This window comes from Gambusia affinis, linkage group LG03, assembly GCF_019740435.1.
Source record: "Gambusia affinis linkage group LG03, SWU_Gaff_1.0, whole genome shotgun sequence".
Classification (NCBI taxonomy): domain Eukaryota; kingdom Metazoa; phylum Chordata; class Actinopteri; order Cyprinodontiformes; family Poeciliidae; genus Gambusia; species Gambusia affinis.
The window spans coordinates 25002948-25030503 of record NC_057870.1 but is presented as its reverse complement, the minus strand read 5'-3'; the positions used below and the strand labels follow the sequence as shown (position 1 = coordinate 25030503).

The 27556-nt window shown below is 40.6% G+C and overlaps 1 protein-coding gene across 1 annotated transcript; it reads right to left on the bottom strand.

Moving 5' to 3' along the window:
• Window positions 1-635: 635 nt before the first annotated feature.
• On the bottom strand, window positions 636-27095 carry gas2l1 (growth arrest-specific 2 like 1). The gene is made up of 5 exons (XM_044111752.1): window positions 25673-27095; window positions 15289-15396; window positions 10057-10153; window positions 7205-7526; window positions 636-4771 (listed from the first exon to the last, which is right to left on the bottom strand). The coding sequence occupies exons 1-5, from the start codon at window positions 26375-26377 to the stop codon at window positions 2773-2775; spliced, it is 3231 nt and encodes a 1076-aa protein (XP_043967687.1). The 5' UTR covers window positions 26378-27095; the 3' UTR covers window positions 636-2772.
• Between the last annotated feature and the right edge of the window lie 461 nt (window positions 27096-27556).

Genomic DNA, 27556 nt, shown 5'->3' with positions numbered 1-27556 from the left:
CAAAACAAATTTGAAATTCAACAAATTAAAACATAGGTAACAATAGGTTTATACAAGTAAAACCTATGGCTCCAACAAGACTGACTCAGACAAAATTATTAAAGGCTATGTGCATCTTTAAAAGATAAAAACTAAGCCAAAAATACATTTTTAAAAGGGTTATTCCATTTTTGTAGGTGGCAATATTTCAACAGGTTTCCTTACATTGCTGGATTCTCCGAACCCCATCCACCTTCTGTCTACTGGACACAGAGGTCATCTGAGCCCAGTCAGAGCTGACACCATAAATAAATAAATTAGATCAACATCCTTTCCTTCTTTACTCCAACTCTATACATATTACCATACCATATGTACATACACACACAATCTTTACACTTTCTTTTTAGCCCATTCACTTACAGTGTGCTGCAAAAACATGCATATATTCCACATTATTCACACTAAAACCCTCAGTATAAGATGTTTTGAAGTCTCAGTAAAACTTTTATACTTTCAAATTAATTTTACAAAATTTGCGCCTCTTGATTACATAAAACAGTACGGTAGTTGCTTCTGGAGTATGGTGTCCTCTACTGATGCAACAGCAGCTTGAAAACAAAAGAAAACTTCCATATCCAGTAACACATCAATTATTCAAGCCTTTTGCAGACACTCAAGTTAGCGCCTTGCTTCATCCATTTGTTTCCATTGGGTCATTACATTGTTACTGGTTCTAATCAGCACCAGGTTATGACAATATAAGCAGGAAAAAAATACAACAAACGTCTCTTTTAGCCACTAGATGTCACCATCAGTTTGTTTAATTGCCACCACAGTCAGGATGGAGTACATTAGGATTTCTCAGGGAGTGAAACTTTACATCAAAATTAATGTACAATTAAAGTAGCCAATGTTCTTCAATTTTTTTTAAAACATTCACATTAAATACTTTCGATTTATTTCACAATAAACAGTAAATTATGGTAATGTAGTGTTACCAAATTCAAGCTACAAAACATTCAAAAATAAATTTATGACTAAACATTTAAGGCAAAGGGAGTTGTCAAGGCATTTTCCAACACCATATATGAATTGCATAGCTAAGGCATAATGGGCCTTATTACAGCAAAGTATGTACATTAAAACTGTATATTCCATGCCTTGTATTTACAAAACCACCCACCCAGCATGTATTTACACATTCATTCTCGTCAGCGTGCAATTTCTGCTGCTCATACATATTAAACGCTGAACACCAGAGTGCTGTTTGGTCAAAGAAGGAGCTCTCAACTTTCCATTTCAGTGACAATGACGAAATTAACACAAATCTCTTTATATTTTTTTATAATTCTGTCATTTAAAAGTATAAATTAAAACCATATTCTGCATTAAAATAAGCAAATTCGACACAAATTGAGAATTAAATAAATATTAACCTTGACTATAATGACTGACTGCTGTACAGAAATTAGTTGATAATTTATGCATCATAAGGGCAGCTGAATATATGTTGTTGAGTATGCCTGTTACACGATGAGTAAATTGTATGTATTTATATACTAAACCTCCTATTAACATCAGTAATGTGTAGAATCCTACAGTTTTAGTACCAGTATTCTGACTACTAAAGTAAACTGAGAGATAATGACCAACTGCAACAGAAAAAGGTCCATTTGACCATAGGTTTAGTGTTAGTGCAGTTTTATAAAGCTAATGCAAATACATGGCACATAACCATGCCCTGTGGTGCGGCACATGGCAGCACATATGTTCTTTCTATCTCTGGATGTCAACTGTGAGAATGTGTGCAGCTAGGAGAAAAAGAAACACTATGATTGGCAAAAACAGCCCCATGCAAACAATGTCATGATAAAAATAAAGACCATTCCTTTGGTAATAAAGAATTTGGCTTGAGTGCAAAAAAAGCAAAATGGACCCCAACAGGAAAACAACGGAGATACGCCAAGAAATATGTTAGTGACCGAAATCAGATGATTTACAGCTTGACAAGCCAAGGTGAACTCAAGAGGGTTATCAAACTATAGGCACTAAATAAGTTGAGTATTTCCTAAAGGCAGACATTATTTCTAATACCGACATTTTCCATGGCAGACAGTTTAAGAACTCAAACATGTGAAAATGAGCAGCTTTACTATTTGATGTTTAGCCTTCTTAGTACCTACTGAAGTGAGCTCTGAGTAGTTTCTCTTTTTTTTGGACAATATACCAAAAGATCCTCAAGCCAGGCATCAATTGACATCCTGATGCAGAAGACTCACTTCTGTAATTTAGTCTTTTTGCACAACATGACCCAAATTTCAAAATGAACGACATGACTATCACCTGCCAAGGTCTAGTTTTGTAAATTATGAACACATTTTAAGTTTGAGTCCTTTATTGTCAGTATCTTTAGCTCTAGTCCTAACTCAACTTAGTGTTAGCATCTATAGTTTACACTACCTATGTTACTAATGATACTAAAGACAGTCATTAGCTTGTTAAAATGTGTGTTTTACATTAACAAAACCCTGTTTTACAGCAACTGCTGTATTTGTAACATTAATTTTTAGAGTTCTTGAAATACTAACTTCTTATAATAAACAAAAATTTGTATTGGCAGGTCAAAGCTTTCTAAAATTCAGAGATCAGACATCAGCCACAATTCTTTTATCGGTGCATCTTTAAAAACAATCTTAATGAAAAGTTGTTTAACATGCAGTGACAACAGTTTTTAGCCCAAACGTAAGTCTTTTTTCAATTACATAGTAGTCAAAGAGCCTGCTGCAGCAATCAGTTTTGTGCTATAGCTTCAGTGTCTAGGCTTCCCTGTGCAGGGTAGGAGCAGTCTTTGTTGCCTACGGTTGGAGAGTGAGACTGAGGATGAATCATGTCTGTGAAGTTCTGGTGCAAGTTCTTGCATGAAGTAGGATGGGAGGTCTTACGTGACAGTGGCGGTGTACTGCAAGGGGACAGAGTTTTGTTAGTGTGAACATTTTTGTGTCTGACAGGTGTGGGGATTCGTGAGGGGGTGTTCTGCAGCCTATTGTCAGTACGAGGCATTAACTTTACACCCGGTTTGTGCTCGGAGATCGAGACTTCATTGCTTTGTCCATTTTCCCCATTGATTATTTTTAAGGATGTTGGAGGAGATCCGGAGCGGGATTCACTCAAGCTAAAGGACATTGAGGAGTTTTCACTAGAGGAATCCTGGAAAGAGCAGTCCTCAGATGGTGCAAGGGGTACAGGTGATAGAGGACCCTCTGGAGGCAGGACGTTATCACTATTGCCACTATTTTCAAGATCATATGGTAGATTAGGCAGGTGATTTTCTAGGGGAACATCTCCTTCTGTCACTGAGCTCAAGTCAAGTGGACATTTTTGACCTGAGAGCCCACCTGTAGGAGAACACCCATGTTCTCCATTCATATTCCTGCTATCTATAGCAGGTTGGGAGGGGATATGATTCATTAGCTCATCAGACTTAGTATCTCTAAGGCCAGGCAAAGAAGCTGGAGCTTCCCTTTTCTCTACTAAGCTAGAAATTGCGGGGAGTTTCTTGAGGCCCCCTTTCCATTCCCCCCAGTGTTCATGCTCTGTGTGACCCAAACCATGAAGTTCTCCAAGATTTTGTCCATAAAGTATATTTAAAGGGTCCTCTGGTGGGAAGTGTTGGAGGTTAGTCCTCTTGGATTGCTTGAGGTAAGGCAGACTTCCAATCTTTGCACCCACATTTAGGGAAGAAGTGGAGGAGTTAGATGAAGAAGAAGCAGAATCAGACAAAGCAGGCTCAGTGAGTGCATGTGCTACCTGCAGCGTTGCTTTTCCTACAGTTTTACCAGTAAAATTCCCCTTGACCTGCTGGGAATTGGCCAGAAACTCAGCCTCAAAGCTGCGATAGAGGTCCTGTTCTTTTTGAGGGTCAAATGGTGGCAGGATTTGGTAGCCTAACCCAGGCCTGTCATCTCCAGCCTCCTGTTTCTCCATTTGAGAAATGTTTTTAGGCTGGCCTCGCACAGCTGATCGAGGAGACTGTGAGAGACGAGGGGAGCGGGTAGCACAGTTGTTAGAGTTACGAGGAGAGGAGTGTGGTGGACGTCGCCCTCCAGAGGTGACAGGGGGAAGTAGCTTGCCTTTTCCTGTGGATGGTGAGCAGGACACTTGGGGTCTAGGAGTAGTGACAGTCTTCTTGACAGGGCTGCTGTTGTTGCTTTGGACTCCTTTAACTGGCGAGTTGTTGCATGAGAATGACTGCTTCTTACTGAAAGCAACACCTCCTCTAGGAGAGGATGGGGCTACCTGTTTAGGCAGATCTACTTGTTTTTCTGAAGGTGGGCGCTGGGAAGCCCGAGGAGAGGAACAATGTGCAGGGCTGCCATCACTTGACAAAGTGCTGCTTGTTAACTTACTCTGGCTGTGAGAACGAGGAACATGGAGCCTCCTCGGACCATCATTTCCAACAGAGCGCCCTCTGTCTGTCCGAGACGTCCGTGAACCATCAGAAGATCCTGTTGGTGGGTTGGGTTTTAGTGTTGGCGGAAGCGAAGAACGCTCCCGCGAATGGCTGCGTGCACGGGGCGTCGAGGAACATGTAGATGGGGTTTGATTGCCTGCTCCTGCTCTCTCAATCATATGCTTTCCTTCCTTGCGGTTGACAAGTAGTACCACTTGTTCACCAGAGCGCCGTGAAGGGCCACTGAGTGACTGCCGCCCGCCTCCCCCTCCTCCTTTGGAGGAGGCTGTGGAAGAGTCACTATCTCCAGAGAGACGTCTTGTCAATGTTTCTTTATTCCTGCATGTAAAGCAGACAGTGATTGAAAATAAAGTAACACCTAAAGTCCATTACATTTCTATCTCAGCATTCAGTCTTTACTTACACAGGGCCTCACATGCAACTTCCCATTGTGATACCCTACAACCAATAATGTTTTTGTAGGTTTATTGTACAATGTATTTTACTGAGAGTAAAATGGATTGTAAAGTGCCATAACGAAACAGTGCTGTTCAAACATGTTCAAATCTTGGGATATTGTTTAGAACTTAACCCTGCTTCAAACTTCTCCAGAGCTTAATCCAGGCTAGCCGGAAAGGTCTGTTCTTTTGTTTGGTTGCACTGTGTTACATTTAGGAGGTCAGAGTGAATGAGATTGAAGTGCCAAGTTATGTGCTAAAGTAATCATGTTTCAAATTCTTTCCACTTGAAATTCATTGTAAAGTTCGTGTTGTTCAGTCATAAAAATCTAAAGCTCTTACATTGAAATTCGTGGTTGTCTCATGACAAATTTTCAAAAATTTCAAGAGTTGTGAAGACTTTTGTAAGGCACTGTACTTCAATATAAGTGGGAAAAACAGGGAACTTCTGGCACAGCTCTTAGAACACCAATATGTTTTTTCCCCTTCACTTTATGAGTTGGTGTGCATTGAGCTGCACTGCGCTCAGTTTATCTGATGCCAGACTTGTGTGTTAACAGAGAGCAGTGGCAGCAAGGGGGGGATTACAAGGAAGATGAGAGCATCTGGGGGCAGGATTAGAAGTCTCACAGATTTTCGAGCCTAACGCATTCCACTGGCCTTTCTACAAACAGAAACCACTTCGTTGTCACATACCTAGAGGACCACAGGGTTTATCAGCTTATTACTCAAATTCTTTAGAGGAGAAACTAAAATACACACACAGAGACCTGAATGAACAGAGGTGGTGTTATTTGCTTGATTGAAAATTGCAACTGTGCAGTTGTACTGTACCATGTAATGCTGACTAAACTCAACTCAAAGTGGCTCCCTGATACCTAGGGAGCCACTTTTGCAGCCAGTTTATAAAAATCGGACACTGTTTTTATGTGCAGGGCTTGAAACAGAGAGCAGTGAAGTGATCAAACAATAATTTTTCCTTTCGATCTAAGTGTTTGTCACCTTTTATGATGACATTCCCAGTGAAAAGGAGGCTGTATTGTCTTATAGTTTTATACATTCAATAATTGAAAAAAAAAAAGCGTTATCAACAAGTGGTATCAAAACAAAGTGTGTGCTAGTATTGGCACTGATTTCATCAAACTAAAAGACTGATACTCTGTGTTGACGAATAACATTTTTAAACAGCTGTGACTATGAGACATCATAATCATAATTGTTTGCAAAAGTATTTGTAAATGCAGCAAAGTTACAAAGTCCAATCAGTTCTCCTCTGTCCCTACATATTTGCCCAGGAGGGACTTCTGTAAAGTCAATGACTCAGATTTTCTTAGATAGAAAACTTTTTAACACTTTGCATTAACAACTCAATTTCTCAGCTTTTTTATTACCAAAATCAAGTTTGACTGCATCTGAATCTGAATCTGTCAAGTATTATCAAAAGAGGATTTCCCTCATCTATGGAGAGTTAATTGAATCCCTTATTGCAGTGACTGAAGCCTAAACTATCTAAAACAGGGGTCTCAAACTCCAGTCCTCAAGGGCCGCTGTCCTGCAGTTTTTAGATGTGCCACAGGTACAAAACATTGGAATGAAATGGCTTAATTACCTCCTCCTTGTGTAGATCAGTTCTCCAGAGCCTTAATGACCTAATTATTCTATTCAGGTGTGGTGCAGCAGAGGCACATCTAAAAGTTGCAGGACAGCGGCCCTCGAGGACTGGAGTTTGCCACCCCTGATCTAAAAGAAGACAGATGAGCCACACACAGGCTTGGAGCCATGGTCATCTGCTAACTATCCGAATCTATGACACAGTTCAATTCTGCTTTACTAGGAAAGACCAATCCAATTTTCTTTATCGTATTGTCTTTACAATCTATTGAACTATGTATAATAATCTGAACTTTATGATCAGTATTTTGCTAAGAGGGAAGTGCAGCACATCAGAGAATGTGGTTTCTGTCTACCAAGAAAAAAAAGATTTCACCATCCCATCATATATGATAATTATATGAATGAAAATAGAGGGGAGAAAAAAATTGAAGTTACTTTTACAAAATGTTGTCTACCTTCTATCCACAAGAGGGAGCTACAGTGTGCTGGAGAGGCGGATTTATCAACACAATGTCATCTAAGATTAGATAAATCTGCTCTGGTCTAAGCTGTGGTTTCCTGGCATGTTCATTCACTGTGTCTCACTTTCTGTCTGTCCATCTGTGTACACCACAGAGTGGGCGGCAAAATCTGAGCATGCTCAGTGAGGACACCTGTATCGGACTTATCTGCACACCTGCACAGAGGTGAAGACACTCACCTGAGAGGATTAAAGTGGCGCGGCTCCGAGCGATCTCTTTGTGGCTTAGGGAGCAGAGTTCGAGCTCCAGCAGCGTCCGCCTCTGTACGGACAAATGAATTTTGGGATCGACCAGGTCGTGTGGAAGAAGAGGAGGAGGAAGAGGATACACTTGGAGCAGAGAGAGGCTCCAAGGAGCGCCTGTCGTTGGGTTTGTAAGTCGAAATGCCCTCATTCCTCCAGTGTGGACCTGGGCTGGTGGAGCGGGAGGAGTGGGCACTAGAGGACTTGCTCTGGGCTCCCTGGCTTTGACCACTTGCTTTAGCCTGGTGGTAGCGGTGAGCTGAGTGGGAAGACGCATTAAACTTTTAGCCAACAATGACCAAGAGGTTGGACAATTAAGTCTATGGTCGGGAACTATACCACATTACATTGAGACCTGAGAAACAGTCAATGAAATGAAGTTGCTGTTTGACACAGATGAGCTGCTGGTAAACTAGTCAGTAAAAGCAGTTTGACAAGTTTAACAAGATAGCAGGACAAACAATCTTTCCGTTGCTTCTTGTGGTTAAAGGCATAACAGTGTGTGTCAGCTATAAACATTCTGTTCCTTTGACTCTTTCAGCAGCATTTTGGCTTAAGATGGTAAGTCTCACCCAGCATTGTTATGTACATAATTTGCAACTGATTGCCTCAAATAACATTTTATAATTATGACAAGTAAGAAGTTTTTAGCAAAATGTGCAAATTCTCACAGAGTGGCAAACCCATTCCTGTTATTTTTCTTTTCTGACTTGTTTACAGTTGTCCTAATAAGTGGATGAGTTGTTTAATTATGTGCATCCTGTAGCACAGGGGTGGGCACTCCTGGTGTTGGGCCAGGGAAACATCTAAGAGTTGCAGGACACCGGCCCTCGAGGGCCAGGAGTTCCCACCCCTGCTGTAGCGTTACAAAACATTTCCAGCCATTCTGGAGCTTTTGGAGTGCTGGCCACATTTCACAAGATTTGGAGCAATTTCATTATTATTCTTTGCTGATTCGAATAGCTGAACTAGTTTCTTTGTAAGATGTCAATATCTGCTGCAGCCAGCTGTAAAAACATAAGCATACATTTGATTTAGGTGTGATGCATTAGAGAAACATTCAAAACATGCAGGAAACTGGCCTTTTAGGAGTGACTTTGGGTATTGTTTCGCTGTATCAACAACAGTGCTGGGTTACCTCTTACGCTCTCTTCCCTCCAGCTCAGTCCACAGCTTTTCTAGTGATTTTATGTCTGAGGACTAAGATGGCTATGAAGAAAGATTGAAGATTGAGTTTCCATCTATTGACTAAAAAGGATTTAGTTAATAATAATTTTAAAAGAAATCGTTTTTCAGAATCCAACGAATTTGATTTAAAGTTTTTGTTTTGCATAAAGTACTTTTGCAGTCTAACAGAAAGAAAACAAACAGACCCACCGCACTGCAGATCTTCCACCATACAGTGGGCATGAAGTGATTTTCCACATATTAATCATTCTTCAATTTACACCAGAACAAGCTAAAATGTTTCACCCAACAATAACCAACTTCTATATACATTTTGCATGCATCAAATAAAAATACACAATTTTTTTTCTCAGTCTAAACTGAAAACAGACCAAACTTATCTTGCTTTAGGTCAGATAAAATTACCCAAATTAATTCTATTTGCTAAATTCTCCAGTGATGCATTTATCTCTTGTCATTCACCTCTCTGTCATTACTGGATCATTTAGCTAATAGGAATAACTTTGGTAACTATAACTAACCTTAAACAAGAGAAGCTTGGTCCAGTTTAAATTCAGGCAGTGTGACAAAATGTGTCAATTTATTTAGTGTATGTAAACTTCTGGTTGCTATAGAGACTTGGTGACCGCAGGACGCCGCAGCTATCAGAGGTTCTCTGAAAACTACAGTTTTTATCTCTCACATCATCCTTTTCACTTCACGTGGTGGCAACATAAATATGGGTCCTCGCCCAATCTAATGGACCAGAGGCAAAGAGAAACAGGCCATATTTATCCCCCAAGGTCACAAAACGTTAAGGATTACAAATCAGAAGTGTGTAGGGACTCGAGCAACTTTAAAAAAATATAAAGTTTTAATATAAAAAAAGATTTAGTTACATTTATTTAAAAGGGATTGTGAGAAATAAACACAATTTTGGCATCAATAAATTTGTCAGTACTTATTATAATGGATTTTCCCCCTCCACTAAATAATGTATTCAAAATAAAGTCAGAAGTTTCAGTTTTTGTAATAAAAGATTCAGTTATTTACAGGCTTTTCCAACATATTTTATCTAAAGTAAAAAGAAATTGTAAAGAAATACTTTACATCTAAAGTATTTCAGAGCTTTACCATTTGTCAGAGTAGTTTTTTGTGCAACTAGTAAACTAGTATAGTGTTTGTGAAACATAGAAATAATTATTATTTTACTTTTAAGACTTCTAAAGGCTGCTTTAAAGGCTTGTGTGTTTGTGGTCAAAAAAGTTGGTGAATGATAGGGTTGGAATGACTCACGTTGCACATGTGCATTATGGGTTAGTGTGGGCAGTGGAGTGACTGCATATTTTAAATGGCAGTTTTGTAGCATTTCCCAAACCTACATGTTTTTTAATCAGGATGTAATTGTAGACAAGGTTCACTGTGATGCAGACTGGCTAAACGACCTCGGGTGTCTGAGTCAGTAAAACTGAAACAGAGGGATTAATGCAATGAAAACGTTTATCCAACGTCTCTGACATTTACAGTTAGGCATAAAACCTCACGAGTTTTATTAATTATGCAACACATAAACAATAAAACTGTTTTGTAAGGGACAAAAGGAGAGCAGGAAGTGACCTCACCGAATGCAGCACAGCGACACGGATCATGCTTGTCCAAATAGTGCTCCAACGTGTCCCAGCCCCCTCCGACACGCACCATCACATGAGTCCGGAGGACCTGAGAGACGGGAAGAGAAAACCAGGCTTCAATAGATGAAGGGAATGGAACAGACATGCACATTCAAACACAAATAGACCTGATTGAATACAAAACTCCATTGATATGGAAATTTTACAAGCGGGGCCGCTTGTTGAAGGCAGGCGGGCAGAATCTCCTGTTACATAAAGTCTGGATTCCCCCCTTCCTCTCACTTCCCCTCCACTTCTTCCTCCCCCTACTGCTGCCATTTAAAGGGTTGTTTATGATTAGACAAACTAAAGCAGCGTAATAAATCTCCATTTGGGATTTCTACAGGATGATTTTGCACTGTATTAAGTTTCTTCTGCTGTCTGCTTGTCTCCCAAACAGAGATTTAATTTTTCAGGAGCAATTAGAAAAAAGGGAATCGGGATAAGCTAAGAGAAGAGGGTTTGGGGTGAATGTCACTTTCCCCTCCCTTACGCGGTTCTTAGCACACACCCACAACATCAGGCCGAGAAGCCTCTCTCCCTCCAGGCAGAGGCCGCCTTCGTCGAAGCTGCACATTTCCCTTGATGTGACAGCTCTGTGGATGCAGCCCACTCCCTTGGGTTGTGTAACAGTCTGTCTGCCACATGTTTCAAAGGTTGCTTTCCCCCCTGAATGCGAGGGCATCCAAGGCAATCCATACTGTCAAATCTGAGTGAACTGGCGCAGAGATTATTTAACTTGCATTCACCCATGCGGCTCTGCATCTTATTAGCATGACTGTGGTCAAAAAGAGAATGCAGACAACAGATGAACCCGACAGTCCCCACCTCTCCTCCATTGCAATCCCTGAGGCTGCTGTGACTTTGTTTCCTCTGTGCCCTTCTACATGAAATCCATCAAAACAGCTCATCTGCTTATCTCTATCAAACCAGTGGCTATAAACTGCTTACTCACCACTGCTTTGACCTCCTGCCAGTAACAGGTTTACTGTCTGTGTGATGCAGTGTGACCACCATAAGCCAGCAGCGCAAAGCCAGTTACACGTGGTCCAAAACACGCCATCATATTTTAAGCATCTCTGCCGTCAGACACAGACGATACATAGAAGACATCAGCTAAAGAAGATTTGTGTTCTTTCTCACTCATGCATATTTGTTTTATGTTTAAATATGTCTGTCTAACTTGTTTGTTGTTATTTTATCACAGTGCGTGGCTGTGGTAATGGTACCAGCAGCTGGGAATACAAGCTAAGGCTTCAGTGAAGAGTAAATATGAAAAGCCTTTTGCATTGTTGTCATTTTGCTGGAGAATAAATCATTGCACTGTGGATGAATTAATCATTAACACAGAAGTAGTAGTAAATGATAAAATAACAAGAGAGGCCAGACCTTGCAAAAAGACACCCTTAACCTTTCCAGAATTTACATCACCAACAAAAATTTTATGTATTTTATTGGGAATTTAAGTGACAATCCAACCAATCAACTTTCTCCCTCTGATCATCATACAGACACGATGCATCAGCATCACAGAGCTGTGAAGGGACCATGTTCCACTTCAAAACTGCTTTACAGACTGCTGAGCGGGGGTTCACGGCTTTTTTAAGACCACAGAGATACAATCCCTGTTTCTATGGGAACAGCGAACAGAGAGGCTTCTTGTCAGCTTTGCTGAGGCGTGTTCAACCACTGTCCTGACATTAAACTCGTGGTTCATTTCAGCTGTTGTACTCAATGACTGGAGCCTCTCCTCCCACTGAAAAGTAACCCACACCCTCAGGACAAAAACATCCCATTACCCACCACCCCTCCACTCACAGGGTGATGTTTGCTTTCATGACTTCATCCCGCTTTCGTGTGAGATTCTTGTCACAGCTTTAGTAGCTGAATAGGAGTTTGTAGGCAGCTAAAGCCTTTTAAATCACAGGAGAGGAATAAAGGAAGTGTGTTGGGTGCACTTGGAGCTGCTAAGGCAAGTGCATATTCACTGTCATCCCCAGCGATGAATCAGCAGAGGGAGGAGACAGCATGAAGAGAGCCAGTCTGACAAGTCAAAGGCTCCGAGACATGAAAACAATCACAAACCCCAATAACATCTCAAGTGTCACTCTTGAACTGAAATGACTTCTGAAAGAGACAAACTAAAAAAGTTGATCACAGACCAACTTAAGAGTGATAATATGTCAGGAAATACAGGGAGGAGGAGGATTTACCTCTCATGGTAAAATCATACCGTTCAGGTGGTTTGTTCTTAAACACTCACAAATGATTGCCTTACTTTGAAAAAAATGCTTAAAAATTAACCTATGCTGCATCAAATTCTGAATCTTTTTTCAAACATATCAATACTGGATGTCGACATGGAAAGAAAAGGATAGAAAATCCTCTATGACATTTTTAAAAAACCATCTTATTCAAAATGAAAGTCCTTCTTCAAACATTTTTACTCTCTACAGCTCCTAAGGTAAACTACTGTCTAAAAGGAGACAAAATGTTTGAAAGGGAAAGAGATGAGCACCATACAGGGCAGGAAATTTTTAAATCAGTTAAATTCTGATGAAATAAGCTGTACAGCAATAGAAACACACTATGTGTTGTACAAACATAGTAAAAGTGTTATGTGAAAAAAAGTCTGTGTCTTTTTTTATGCAAGTTATGTAAATATTGACTTTCACCAGTAGATATTCTTTGAAACCTGTGAATTTTCTGTGATTCAGGATTTATTTTAAAGGTTTTATGTAAACATCTTGGACTGAAATAGGCAAAACAAATTCATCACATGGACATAAAACAAAAAATTACAAATTTGCCTCATTTTGCCAACATTTTAAATGATTTTGGCATTGATGTATATTACCAGCAGAAGGAGAAAGTCCAAATTAGATTAAATAATATTGGTACAGATTACTGCAGCTTTATAAATTCAAAGGGTAAAACAGAATCTACTAATTATGCACTAACAACTTTCATACAGCTGTTTGTTTTAAGAGTTGAATACTGTAATTCAAAATAGAATACAGTAAGTAAAATACATTACAAACCATTGGATATTATATCGAAGGCAAAGACCAAATGGTGCCACCAGAAATGACAAATAATGCTAGTACTTGCAGCCAAAGAGTCTGATAGTGTAATTTAAATACATGGAAACTAGAAAACCATCCAAAGAGTCCATTAATCTGGCTCCGGTGCATCTGAGGCAGGAGAGACCAAATCGATCTCTTCTGAACTGGCCTTCCTGTAATATGCCCAGAGGAATGGTGAGGGTATGTATCAACTCCCAAACTGGGAGAAACATGACAACAGTCCGACAGCTTCAGCCAAGATAAGGAGAGCGCAGGAAATTACCTAATGCTCTATTTGTGTCTGCACAGAAAAGGTTGCTTACTGGGTGTGGGCCAGAGAAGTGCAGCTTGTAAAAACTCTCATAAGACAAAGAAATCACAGTGCTGTTACATGAAAGCACTTTAAAGTGGTCTGAATTAGCCAAGCAGCTGAGTTCGGTTGCTTCATAACCCTTGGAACAACATGTGAAGCCATATGTTGGCACCATACGGTTCCACTCAATTACAGAACCTCTTCAGTGCCAAATATAGCAGCAGAATGATTGTAGCTTCCAGCATTTATGATCTGTGCTTCAGTTTTACTGTTTCATTTAGTTTCTGTCAGTAACTCAATTTCACTATGACAAAGTATTAGGAACAGACAGTTGGAGGAAAAAAATGAGAAAGAAATATTTTTTATTGCTTATTTGTTTTGTGATTAAATTTGAAATGTAATAAAAGAGAGAGGGAGCGAGGAAAAACGCAAAGCAATTAGATGAAAACTGAAAATGTTTCATCAAAGCTAAAAGGATGAGAAGAAAGTCAGAATGACAAGAGAGAAAAATATAAAAGAATAAAGTTGAAACAACACTGGAGCAAAGACTTGCAATAATCACATCATATGTAAATGAGCTACCACTGTAGAACAGGATTTATTAACAAGATGTGTTCTCTTAAACATAGTGGATGCAAACTCTTAATCAGGATGGATGTTGACTCGATGCTGACCAAAGCTGGTTTTAGAGAATGTAGCAGTTTCAGGATTTTGTCATTTCTTTCAGATTTTATTTCCACTTTATTGTCAATATTGTCACTTAAACCACAAAAAGTTTTTCTCATATTTCAACTTTACTCTTGAAATCAAATTTCAACTTCATTCTCAAGATTTCACCTTTATTTTGCAAAAGAAGAGTGGCCCTAAAGCAGGGGTGTCAAGCTCCAGTCCTCAAGGGCCGCTGTCCTGCAGTTTTTAGATGTGCCACAGGTACAAAACACTGGAATGAAATGGCTTAATTACCTCTTCCTTGTGTAGATCAGTTCTCCAAAGCCTTGCTAATGACCTAATTATACTATTCAGGTGTGGTGCAGCGGAGGCACATCTAAAAGTTGCAGGACAGCGGCCCTCGAGGACTGCAGTTTGACACCCCTGCCCTAAAGCATATGACATACTTCTGATATCTGTCAGTATGGATAAGCATGGCGGCAGAAATTTCTTTAAGAAACAATAAAACTACCATGTCCTAATGGGGACATTTTAAAGATTATTCCTTCCACCATACCTCAATGTACCTCTAAGTTTTATAAGAAACACATTCCCTTCCTAACCATTCTGCAGGATGGAATAAAGTCAATTGAGGCTACCCAAGTTTTCTCTGAAGAGCATAACTCTCAGATAGTCTCAGATATGGTTGTAAATAACTTTTCTTATTTCGACATTATAGTGCGTGTACAGACACAGCTCCAATAAAGACACCACAAATGTTATCTTGCACAATATTCTGTACAGTCATTATGATGAAATTCTTCTATGAACCAGAAGAGTTTCCAAAGAAAGTAGCCATGAGGTAATTAATCTGTTACTGAAATTCTGTCAAACTCCTCTCATTTTCTATACAGAAAAGATTAATACATTTTGAATAACAGAGTTCAAGTGACTGAATTTATCTGCGATTTTACCAAAACATCAGGTTCCTTTCTGACAGCCCACTTACTCATGACTTTATATATTTATGTGTATGTAAAGTGTTAGGTATGGATGGTGAGGCTTTACCTTGTCTACTTTGATCTAAATTAAAATTCAAGTGCAAAAGTAAAACATAAAACAGTTTGATAAACAACAACTGCAATAGATTAGACCTACCCTGATGAAGATCAGAGCACTGGAGTCTCCTACTTTGTACTTCCCTTCGGACACTTTAATCATAGGAAACTGAGCAGGACAGGAACAGTGGCCCAGGATTTCACGTACCTGATGAGAACAAAAAAAGGGGAAAAAAAATAAATTATTTTAACAATGACGACGACTTACAAAAGTGACACATATATGAGGGGGAGCCTGACGGAGATGCCTTCCTGTTCTCTGAGGAGATCATGTTTAGTCATACTTATGTGTAACTGGGGATTAAAGCACTGCTAGACAAGAGTGCAACAGCATAACAATGACTCTCCTTCACAGTGTGAGAAATGAACAGTCTCTTGGCTGCCAGAGAGTTAGAGGATGTTGGACAGTCATCTTCCTGCCAAATTTCCTTTCCCAGTACCTCCTCGGTGATAAAACGCTGTGCCTGGCTGTCTAATCATAATAAAAGCTTCTCTCACCTGATCCTATTACACAATTATGGTTTTTGAGCTCATCACAAAACATCTCAAAAACACATTTCAGCGCTCAATAATGAACTCTCTCTCTCACTCTGAGCAGCTAATGACATATTCTCTGCTAGTGGCATCATGAACCTAAAGGGTTAAAAAAAGAAGCCCACAGCGTTGTGTGGTGGTGGAGATGATGATGATGCAAGCAGGCCGGTGTTGCCAGCTGGGATCTGAATCGGGAGTCAGAGCCGGCGCCCTTGCTGTGGTCGAAGGGGGTGCTTATTAGGCAACCAGGAGTCAGACACAACTGCAGGGCGGAGTGAGATCAGCTCTCTGCTGCACATGCCGGAGCTCTGTCTGGATTGGACAGCCCACATGTTTGCCTTGGCGTCTCTCTCTCAGACAAAGGCGTGTGCACACTTGTTGACGAGGAGGTAGAGAAAGTGGAGCACCGAAGGGGTGGAAAGCACAGGAGGACAGGATCAGTAAATGCCTCTTAACTTAGTGTGCCAGGACAACAGGGCTGAGGTACACTGAAATAATCAAATGACATGCTAGAAGAAGATTGTGGGTTTGTGAGCTTTTAAATTCTAGATGTTTACAGCACCTTTCATGAAGTACATCAGGCTTTAGGGATATACTTTGCTTCTGGCAAGAAGCACCTTGTTATTTTCTTTAAATGGCATACTTCTTTTATCCAATGCTAATTAAAGAGGGGCGACACTAAGCACTAAGAGTCTGCATCTCACCTGCAGCTACGTTCTCCGTTTCACCTGCTGCACTAAAGCCTCAGCTTACTGTTTCACTCTTTCATCCATTCTGCACATTTTTTAAGTCCCTTTGCTGGTTGATTGGGTTAATATAAGGATAAAGTTCAAGCATTATATTTTAGCGTCATAAAAAAAATCATACTTTCAATAAAAAGGTATTGAAAGTATGAAGCACAAATTGATCAAAATCAGTTTTTTCTTTGCTTTTCAAAGCATGTTAATATTTCTAAAGGTAATTTTCTGAAACAAAAAAAAACATGGTCGAGCTCCATGAAGGTAAACAAGTCAGGATGACAAATTTATCCGAAAAGCCTTAAAAAACGGTTTTGCTCCGTGTTTACATATTTAGTAAATACTACATCTAAAAAATGGTTAAAACATTTACTGATGTTAGTTGAGGCACTCATGGAGCATTTACACATCATTTAGCTGGACATCCCTGAAAAAAATCCTCACTACACAGCTGGAAACATCTTTTTAGATCCAAATAAAATGCGATCTGAAGACAGATCAACAGAATGGTGAAACAGACAATCCCTTTAGCATGATGTTTTGTTAACTATGTTACTGTAATGTTGAAAACCTACAGGAGTGAAGCATGAGCTGATTATATATAGAAGTGTGTGACTTGGTGACAGTTGGAGGAACCTGCTGATGCACGTATGTGAACATCAGAGTAATGATGGTCAGAACAGGAGCAAAAATGTAATCTTTGTAAGTACTGGCATAATTTTGGTGTTACAGGTGACTGTTCACCACAGTGATGAATTACAGGAAGGTTTGGTTCACCAAGAGCGCCTTCAATTGGTTTTTAGGATCCCAAGCTACTGCTCTTAGACATTTCTCATAACTTTTCCTTACTGGAAACATTGCAATATAAATCTTCACATTTTGAACCCAAATTCAAACTGCAGACATTCCTGTCACTACTTTTTTCCTGGATGTACTCTGGGATGGTGGCTCAAACATATAATGTCATCACTTTCAGCTGTTTTCTCAGCTGCCTTGTGCTTGGTTTTTTTTTTTTTTCTTTCACGCCATTTTACATATTTCTTTGTTTCTGTCATGGAAATGAATGAAACTATCATGAACAGCTGAACAGAAAACATAGAGCTGTTAAAAGTATTATATAATATATACCATTTATTATTTTTGTTGTTGTTTTGCTTGGGTGTTTACTCTTTCTCTGCTACCCTTTCTATTATTCAGTTTCATAAAATGACCAGCCCATTTTGGAAAAACTGCAACCAGTGAGTTAATGGAAAGATTGCTATAACAACCGACACAAACACACACACAGCCCCACTGTTCCTTTTTTCACTGTGCAGTTTGTACTCACCTCAACTGAGGTCATGGGTTTTTTCAAGGGAGGAGCACCACAACTCACACAGAGCCTCACATGAAGAACAGAGCAGGAAAATGAAGACTAACATCTCTAAATGATAACCTAATCAATAAACTCTCTGACAGTTTGAGTGTTTATATTGTAGGACTATTTAGTGTGAAGTGTGTGCAGCTTCCCATGTCTTCACTGTGTCAACAAGACTGGAAATACTGAAACTAAAACATAAGTTCACACACACAAACACACACACACACACACACACAGGGTCTGCAGAAGGAGATGGAATGGGAGGAGTGAGAAAAGGTCAGGCAGGAAATATGCGGAAGTGAGCAGAAACGCTGAGAAAAACTACGGGAAGAATTAGAGACCCAGATGATCCAGATGAAAGACAATTTCAGCATGAGTTGCAGATGTTTGAGAGAGAAGAGTGACTGAACATTAGATCACATGCCCCCACTGCCCTTTTCTTAGAACCTCCTGTTTTTAGACGTGTTTTTCCTAAGAACAGAAAGAGAAATGAGTGATGTTCTCTTGAAGCCGAGCCTCTGCATTTGTCCTCAGATTGTTTCAGGTATAATTAACATTCCTTTAAAAATGCCTCTGCTCAGATCACGTCATATCTGCCCAGCGTGAGTCAACAATCTCTTAATTTTTTTTCCTTCCTGACCTGCAAACTTCTAAGGGCCTGTTGATGACAGAGATAGGCAGACAGAACCCTTGGGAAGAGTACAGGAAACAGGACAGGGGGAGATAAAAAGCTGTTTAGGTTTTACTATCCATTTTCTTTATTGATTCAAGTATAGATTATACATTTAACACTAACAGATGGCCTTGAAAATAACATGACCAAGCAAAGCAGACTTTTGTATTCTACAAAGTGTGTCTGCACGTAGACGGCTTTGCAAATGTATTCCTGACCTTTGAACGTCTGAACCTTTCGTCACATTACAAACCCAAGCTCCAGTGTATTATACTGGGATCTTATGTGATAGTCCATCCAAAGCTGCTCGCAGATGATGGGAGGATGGGCTAATTAGAAGGATTTCTACACTAAGGAAAAACTTTAGAAAATTTACTAGTAATACTGATCTGTCATGCACTACTTTGTGTTTTGGTCTAAGACATACAATCCAAATAAAATAAAAGTTTGTGGTTATAATACAGCAGAATGTTATAAAAATTAACGGGGCATTAGTATGTTTGTAAAGCACTGTTTTACTGATTCAGAGTTCTTGCCTCACACTTTGGGAAGCTCGTTTTCAGTGTTGCCTCTTGTGACGCAGTTTGCTAAGTGCATTCATCAACATTAGGTGTGCTAGTCCACTCATTTTATTGGCTCATTTTATGGCCTTTCTACAGAGTGCAAGTGCTGCTACACTCCAAACGATTAAGAACAAACATTACAATCTGTCTCAAGTTTCCTTCTTTTTGTAGGACAATGTATTAAAAACCACGGCACTGAGAATTTAAAGGGTTTTTATAAATGTAGGACAAGACTCCTCTTTCAGTTTATCTCTCCATGGGCTTAAGCCTGGACCTTTTCCAGAAAAGGGAAAAATCATAAGATAAGGAGAGAAAGAGAAGAAATTCAACCCGAATTGGGCAATTCCCTGGCAGAGCAAAAATGTTTGAAAGTTTTTGAACCACCATCCTATATATGTAACTTTAATTCCCCTCACAAACACACACAATAAACCAGAATTTCTCCAATCCTGTAGCTCATAAATGCAACACAGCACACAAATTAACTTTGTAACCAGCATGGGGTGCAGGGAGGTGCAAAATGACAGCATGAATGACAATAATGTTTTCTAATTATGTTAAAGCTGTAGCCTGAGGGATGGAGCTGAAGCACAGAGTTAGTGAGGTGTGTGTAACAGGCCCAACCAGCAGAGAAGTGGCAGAAAAACAGATGGATAGACGCCTGTGGGTTAGTTAAAACACTCACATGGGGAGGAGGAATAGATTGTACACATTGATAATGAGTTTAGAGGCTACGGTTATTTGTGCTTTTCTGTGTGATAATGATTAGTTTTGCCATTAAAGTGTAATGAAGGCGGCCTAAACGGGAGAAGATCTAAGCCATTGAGTTTATTCAAATGCTTCACCTTTCTTATTACACTGTGTTGGTCCATCACTTAAAAGCCCAATTAACACATTAAGGTTTTGTGGTCGAAAAAGTTCAAGTGGTATGAATACTTTTTTTAGGCTCTGTAAATATATCCATACTCTCGCTCACTAAGTAAAAAAATTTAAGCAACTCTCAACGAGATTGCAGCCAGCAGCTGCTTAGCTAAGCAAGACACAACAGGAGCAAAGATTAGCCCAACAAAAGTTGATGATAACCATCATTTCAAGGGTTACTTAAAAACATACTATCTTAAGGTCTCTTTTTTATCCAAACAGAATAAAATTATAAAATCTTGTGCCTGTTTCTTATCTTTTTTCTAACAGCCATCATGTTATGGGAACCTGAGAGGTGCCTGTTAGATAAACAATTACTTTATCTAAAGAAGGCTTTCATGCAGCTTCATGATTTGAGTAGGGCTCCAGATAGCAAGGCTAAAATGTAATCATACTGGCTCCACAGCATACAAGGGATGACGCAGCAAGGTAAATTATTCTCTGTGAATTGATACTTGTCTTCTGACAACATGACAAACAGTCCATCAGGTGCAGAAGAGATAACAGAAACTGAAAGGCATTGAGTGCTATAAGTGCATACCTCTGTTGCAGTCAAACAACAATGTAATCAATCAGATCAGGAATTTAAATATCAGTCCAGAGTCTAACCCGTTTGCCAATATGTTTCGAAAGAGGCTCAGCAGCACTCTGCACTCATATTCATGGGAAACGTTTGGGGAATTAATGCTCAGCGTCTGTCTGAGATCAGGCTGTTGCGGAAAACACCTAATTGCTGATAGAAGTCTGACAAGATAGACACTTGATTGAATGGCAATCATGCAAATGATCAGCTGACGGCATCAAACACTCCAGTAAAGGCATAAAGTGGGTAATATGCAAAGTGAGGAGTCAGCTGTTTCATTCCACAGCCTGCTACCCTGAACACAAAGAGGAGGCAAAGGAGTGACGGCCGCAGCACAGAAAAACCTTTAAAACACTAAAGACATGAGCGAATGTGACACTGAAGGCTGCCATGCTCTCTCAGCAAAGCATCTGAGTGTGGTCCAACACAAAGCAGGATGACCTACTTCCCCCTCACGCTCTCCACTGTAGCCCTGCCTCCCAAAGTAGCATCCACTGCAGTCAGGTTTAACAGAGTGTACAGTGAAGCCACTCTAGGTGCACTGTTTGTTGTCTGCACCCCTTTTTTATTCTATGAATGCATGGCTTGAGCCCGAAGCTTAATACAGTAGGGTCGATAAGACAGATTAGTTCTCTTCTTTTAATCACGAGGAGTCCTCACTGAGAAATGGAGATGTCTGCTTTTGATTGTCTCCCCGCCAACTGCAGCTGCCTATTCCTTTCCTACCTTCAAGGACACCAACCAAACACACGGTCACACTCTGCGTTCTGGTGTCTCCAGGGTAGAGACGGGTGGGGGAAGGGAGCGACGGCTCACGTATGAACTACAGAAGGCTGAACGTGAAGCCTGAGGTGGGAAAAGATATGAACCAGTTTACATGAGTGAGCAGGCAGAAGGAATGAAGCTGGATGCAATATGAGGATATATTGCACCCTTATGCTCTAAAAGCTCTATCACTTTATATATCTATATATATACTGTATATATATAGATATCTATCTATCTATATATATATATTGGTTAGCAGCAGCAGCAGATCAGAGGAAGAAGTACAGGTGGTGAATGTTGACATGAGGGTGTGTAACAAGAAAAGTCAACTGCTAATCCTCATTGTATCCATCCTGAGCTTACTGAGTCACCTGACGGTTGTATAGGTAGTTTCAGAGTTCATCACCTATATTGGATTGTTTTATAAAACAAAAAAACTACACTATAAGACACTAAGAGGAAGCTGAATTTTAAGTTTTCTATCAATAAACATTCTCAGTCTTCTTGAATAATCATCCATCCATCCATTTTCTAATCACCCTTAGTCCCTAAAGGGGTCGGGAGGGTTGCTGGTGCCTATCCCCAGCTAACATTCCTGTCCACCCTGGACAGGTTGCCAGTCTGTCGCAGGGCAACACGGAAAACAGACAGGACAAACAACCATTCACACACACACTCACACCTAGGGAGAATTTAGAGAACCCAATTAACCTGACAGTCATGTTTTTTGGACTGTGGGAGGAAGCCGGAGAACCCGGAGAGAACCCACGCATGCACAGGGAGAACATGCAAACTCTGTGCAGAGAGACCCCCGGCCGGGAATCGAACCCAGGACCTTCTTGCTGCAAGGCAACAGCTCTACCAACTGCGCCACTGTGCAGCCCTTGAATAATCATATGGATTTCAATTATTTCCAAATCTTAAACAACAGGAATACTCTGACTATCAAACCACAAAGGAATTTATTAGACACACCAGCATTTGAAATGACGCAGCATGTAGAGCAGTCTGAATAGCTAAAGAACATCCACCCATCTTCTGCTTGTGTTTATTCTTGGTGGGTCGCTGAGGAGGTGTGGCCTTTCTTTAACGGTCAACTACACCCTGGACAAATTACCAGTCTACCACTGGGCAGCAAACCATGCACACAAACCTGAGGAGAAGTGCAAAAGTAACTGATAAACTGATCTGTATTTGTAATCACACATTTATCTGAACTGTGGGAAAATACTGCAGTGCCTGGTAAGAATCCACAGTAGTATGGCAAGCACCTGAACACTGCGAGCAGAAAGGGCATGGCCAGGATTTGAACCCAGGACCTTCTTGCTGCTGTGCCGCCACTGAACTGCTGGGAGTCAGTGCAGTTAAAGTGGTCTTGGCGTGAAAGGCTTCACACATATTAACAGCAAAGCTCACATTTTCTGCTTCAAATTTAAACTCATGTGATTATTCATGATGTCCTGCACATGAAAAGTAAACAATGATTTAGCTGTTATGTCCAAACTAAGATATGAAAACCAGGAGCATATCCATCTGCAGAAATGTCTTTTATACATAAATCTAAACTGAAAAAAGTGTAAAAATGTAGGACTGTGCATGATTAGCAAAGCTGTCATGTTTTGGGGGGTTTTTTGCATTTGGAATGGGTACGTCATTTAGTTTACATTAATCTGCATTAATGAGACCATTATAGTGTATATGCTAAATAGTAAAATTAAATTGCAGGCAAAAGTGTGACAAATAGCAGCTGTAAAGATTAAATAAATATCTCAACTAAATACATAAAAATACCCTTGATAATACTCAGCTACTTAAATCCATCAGCCTCATATCTAATAACAGTTAATTTGTGTCATTTGTTCTAAATGACTTATTTTAATCACTTATGCAGCTAAAATGCAGTTTTCAAAGAGGAAGAGGACTGGATTCTCAGACAGATGATAACCGAGAGGAAAGCTTTCAGTATCAGTCAGAAGCTCTGCAGTCTGAGTGTCTCTCTTTCGCCAAGTCTGACACATGACACTGCGACCGCTCAGGGGCAGAGGGATGGTGGCTGAAAAGGAAAAGACGGGCATATGCATCAGTAGCGCTCCTCTAAACGTTCTGTCCCAAAATGCGTTGGCTTGTATAATCCTCAGTCATATGAGCGAGAGTGTATGGACTCAGATGCTAGACAAGTTCAGAGCACAACCTCCTATTTCTGTCTGCAGAGGTCACAAAAAAAAAGCACTCCACTCATGAGTGCATGAGTGTGCCCGTCCGCCGTCTCCTCTCCTCCTGCCCCTTTGGCTCTCAGATCATTGATGTCAAAGACCAGCATTGTTCCTCTCATCAGCATGAAAATATTAACTCCACCACCATTCTTGCAGCCCTGCAAAAGCATGTGTTCTGCCTGGGTGTTTCCTCGCTCATTAGCTTTGCTCTGGTCTGCTGAGATCCAGCAACTTCTAATAAAGATCAACCAGCTCAATACGGCTTAGAAGACAAAAAAGGCTGGAGTAAAAAAACATTTGGTGGATGCTGCAGAATGCTAATTATTGTATCAGTGTTATGCTAATTATTCTTGGTAGCCAAGCAGACTGATAAGAGACTCAAAAAGTCTTTGTTTTTTAGAAGTCACTTGTGAGGAAGAGCAATTATTTGTGAGTGATGGGCTTTCTGACCGCTTAGTTGAAAAGGATTTAAAAAATATGTGCACAGTCACTCACACTACAGGAAATCTACAAACTTGAAAAGACACTTTCAGAAAGACACTTGCACACATTTCTTATGCATTACTCTGGGAGAAATCAGGATTCCCAACAGCTGCTAAAATACGGAACAAAATACACTGGATTATATTTACTTTGAGCTAAGGCTAAAGGAAGAGTTGTGGAAAAGTGTGTTCTTATATTCTGGGGGAAAGCTTAAACATGTTTTGCTTTCTTAAACATGTGAGCAGAGAAATCATAACAAGTCATAAAGTAGCTATGACACATTTCGTTTGCCTGTGGGCAAACATACAGGTGCATCTCATTAAGTTAGAATATAATTGAGAACCTAATTTATTTCGCTATTTCATTTCTGGAGGAAAATATATTTCAGCTTCATTACACAGAATGATAATTTTCCAGTATTTACTTTGGTTTATTTTGATTATTATGATTTTTTGATAATAAAAGCACATCTAGCTTCTCAGAAAATTAGAATGTTACATAATACAAAAACATGATCAATGCAAACATGTACAAGTACCCAACCAAGTACTGAGTTTACACTATATACACTCAGTGCTTGGTTGGGCCTCCTTTTGCATGAATTACTGCATTAATGAGGCGTGGCATGGTGCTCAGCCTGTGGTTCTGCTGAGGTGTTCAGGAAGCCCAGGTTGCTTTCATAGCAGCCTCCAGCTTGTCTTAATTGTTGACTCAGGTGTTTCTTATTCCCCTTTTGACAATAATCCAGATATTACCTGTGTGGTTCAGATCAGGAAAGCATGAAGTCAAATGTCTTGGTAAATGGCTGGGAACACAATAGACTTGGTAAAACTCATTGGACCAATTCAGCAGATGACATGACTCCCCAAACCATCGCCCACTGTGGAAACTTCACACTACCCGCTTATGATGCGTCTGGCTTTAGCGTCCCTTGTGGACCTTTTCCAAACTTCTGAAATGACTTCACCATCCTCTGTACTGTGGTTATACCTGCTGCTTGTGTAGCTTATTCTACCACACATTTTCCCTCCACTCAATTTTCCAATATGATTGGATATGCCACGACTTAGTTATAGAGCAGGCACACCTTATTCATTCCTCAACTTGGTTGTCCCCAGTTCAATTCCTGGCCCTGGGTCATTTTCTGCACATCTTCTCCTTCTCTCTCTACCTTCTTTCCTGTCCATCTACTGTTGAATCAATGCCACATTTGCCTCAAAGGTCTCTAAAAAAGCTTGGTTACAGCAGCCAGCTTCTTTATCAGTGACCTTTGGTGGTTTACCCTCTATGTGGATAGCATTAGTGGCTGTGTTCTGGAAAACTGTCAAGTCAGCAATCTTCCTTTGCTTGTGTAGGTCATAACATACATTTTTTTTTGTTACAGAAATAGTTGGTTTTATTGGTCTTATGCATGGTAATGAGTTTCTGACACATTGAATTTTGGCTGGATGCCATAAATCATCAAGAACATGATATAACTGTGTTATTAATCTATAGGTTTAACTTTTCAGTGATGCTCCAACTTACTTTAGTGAGTATAGTATCAGAAAATAACAATGTTAAGAAACTTCATGTTTTCATTAACTCACCAGTTCATCCAGGTTTCGCATGTCACATAAAACTCTCTTCTGCGGCCAGACGTAAGGCTCCGGCTCCGGTTCCTCCTCGTCCTCCACACTGTGACAGCTCTCCTTCCGACTGTAACACCTGCTTGGTGAGCTCATCTCTTCGGCCTGCTCAGCTCCCTCGGCCTGCAGGCTCTCCTGATCCCGGATCTCCTCTTCGATCTCCTCCTCCAGCTGGATCAGCATGGGCGCAAGCATGCCAAACTTGGAGCCCCGCCGAGCCACCTCCAGGAGACACAGGATGAAATTCTTCTCGTTGCATCTCTCCACCAGGTCGTTGGTCTCAAACATGAGGACGTCCTTGATCCAGAGCTCCTGCCTGCACCAGGTGATGAAGTTGGAGACGTTATCCCTCGCCAGGAACGAGCCGGGGATCACGTTTCGTGACTGGAAGACCACATCCTTCGACGGCACCTTCATGGACTTCGCAGCCTCCGGGTTCTCCAACTGGAATTCCTGCGCAGCGCGGTTCACGGTGTTGGCGTGCCGACACAGGGCGCAGCCCGTCTCCAGCGCATCCATGAAGGTGTCCGCAGTGACGTCCAGGTCGTAGAGGGTCTTCAGCCATTCAGCCAGGTCCTCCTTCATGGCATACAGGTATTCTTCACTGGATTTAAAGGGCCGGATGCTCTTAGAGGCGGCGGACTGAATGTTGCTCTGGTCAGCCATATTGTCGAAATATGTATCAATAAAGTCTTACTTGATCATCTCCGACTGTCTCATTGCAGAACTGCAATCCGAAGCCTCAGCCACAAAACAAAGCGCAATGACCGTTTTGACGCACCCATGCCGATTTGCATGTGCGGTTCTGAACTGAAGCTAATTGAAGCCAGGCTTTGTGTTGTCAGGAGCATATCGGGATGCGGGGCTGCCGTGGCGCATGGATGCGTTTTCCGGATGTCTGCGAAACCCGCTTCCTCTACGGAGCGCATCGCAGGATTCCGAGGAGTGGGAGCGGAAAAAATGGTTCAGTCCTTGCCGGCGGCCGCTCACCCAATCCCCGGTTAATCCACCCGACGGCCGGCGGTTCCTGTCGGCCACACACTTCCACGTGTCGCCATGTCTGTCGGAGGCCCACCAGCTCCTCGTCGGGAGAAATCACGACCACTGAGCAGCTCACAGTCCACAGCTCATTTCCCTGCAAATAGGCTCAGCCCATGTCGCACCGCCTCTTGCGCTGAATATGTTGACCTGCTGCAGCTTAAACCAGCAGAGCGACTCGGAGGCACATCCCATTATGAGGGATAAACTCTGGAAGAGGAAAACTTAACCCTATGTTCACCAAGTCAGCGCTGAACAAAAAGTGGCTGGATTGGGTCAGGAAACCAGCAGCTGACCAAACCAGGACAGAAATAATTGACTCATTTACAGTCATGTTAGAGACTGATTACAGGCCAGACAGTATGACTCAGATTAATAAAAATAGCGAAACTATTTTGAACTTTTCAATTTTAAAAGCAATAAAAAAAAAGCATGATTTTAGCAACTCTTCTGTATGTTTTATTCAATATTCGCATAGAATGTCAACAACAGAAGGGCACTTAAACATTTTTTTTAGTTTCAAACTAAGCTGCCCACTTTAAATGTAGAAGTGGACTAGGTAACTTTCTTCATTTTTCATATTCATGGAAAGGGCTCACTCAGCAGGTCTTATTCTGTTGAGTTTTAATTTTGCTTTGTATGATGTCAATAACTCATCCTCAATTTTAAAATATAACATTTAATTGAATACATGTTTATGAAATCTATCTTGTTTCACTGCTCAAGTCAAATCTAATTTTGGAGCAAAAAGTGATTCTTTGAATTGATAAGGGCTTACCTCCATTATGGAGCAAATGCATCACGCAT

Coding starts and splice junctions, on each gene's coding strand:
- gas2l1 (XM_044111752.1), bottom strand. CDS start 26,377: ATGGCTGACCAGAGCAACATTCAGTCCGCCGCCTCTAAGAGCATCCGG. Junction 15,397..25,672: donor TGCGAAACCTGGATGAACTG/GTGAGTTAATGA, acceptor TGTTCTCATCAG/GTACGTGAAATCCTGGGCCA. Junction 10,154..15,288: donor GTGCTCTGATCTTCATCAGG/GTAGGTCTAATC, acceptor CCCGTCTCTCAG/GTCCTCCGGACTCATGTGAT.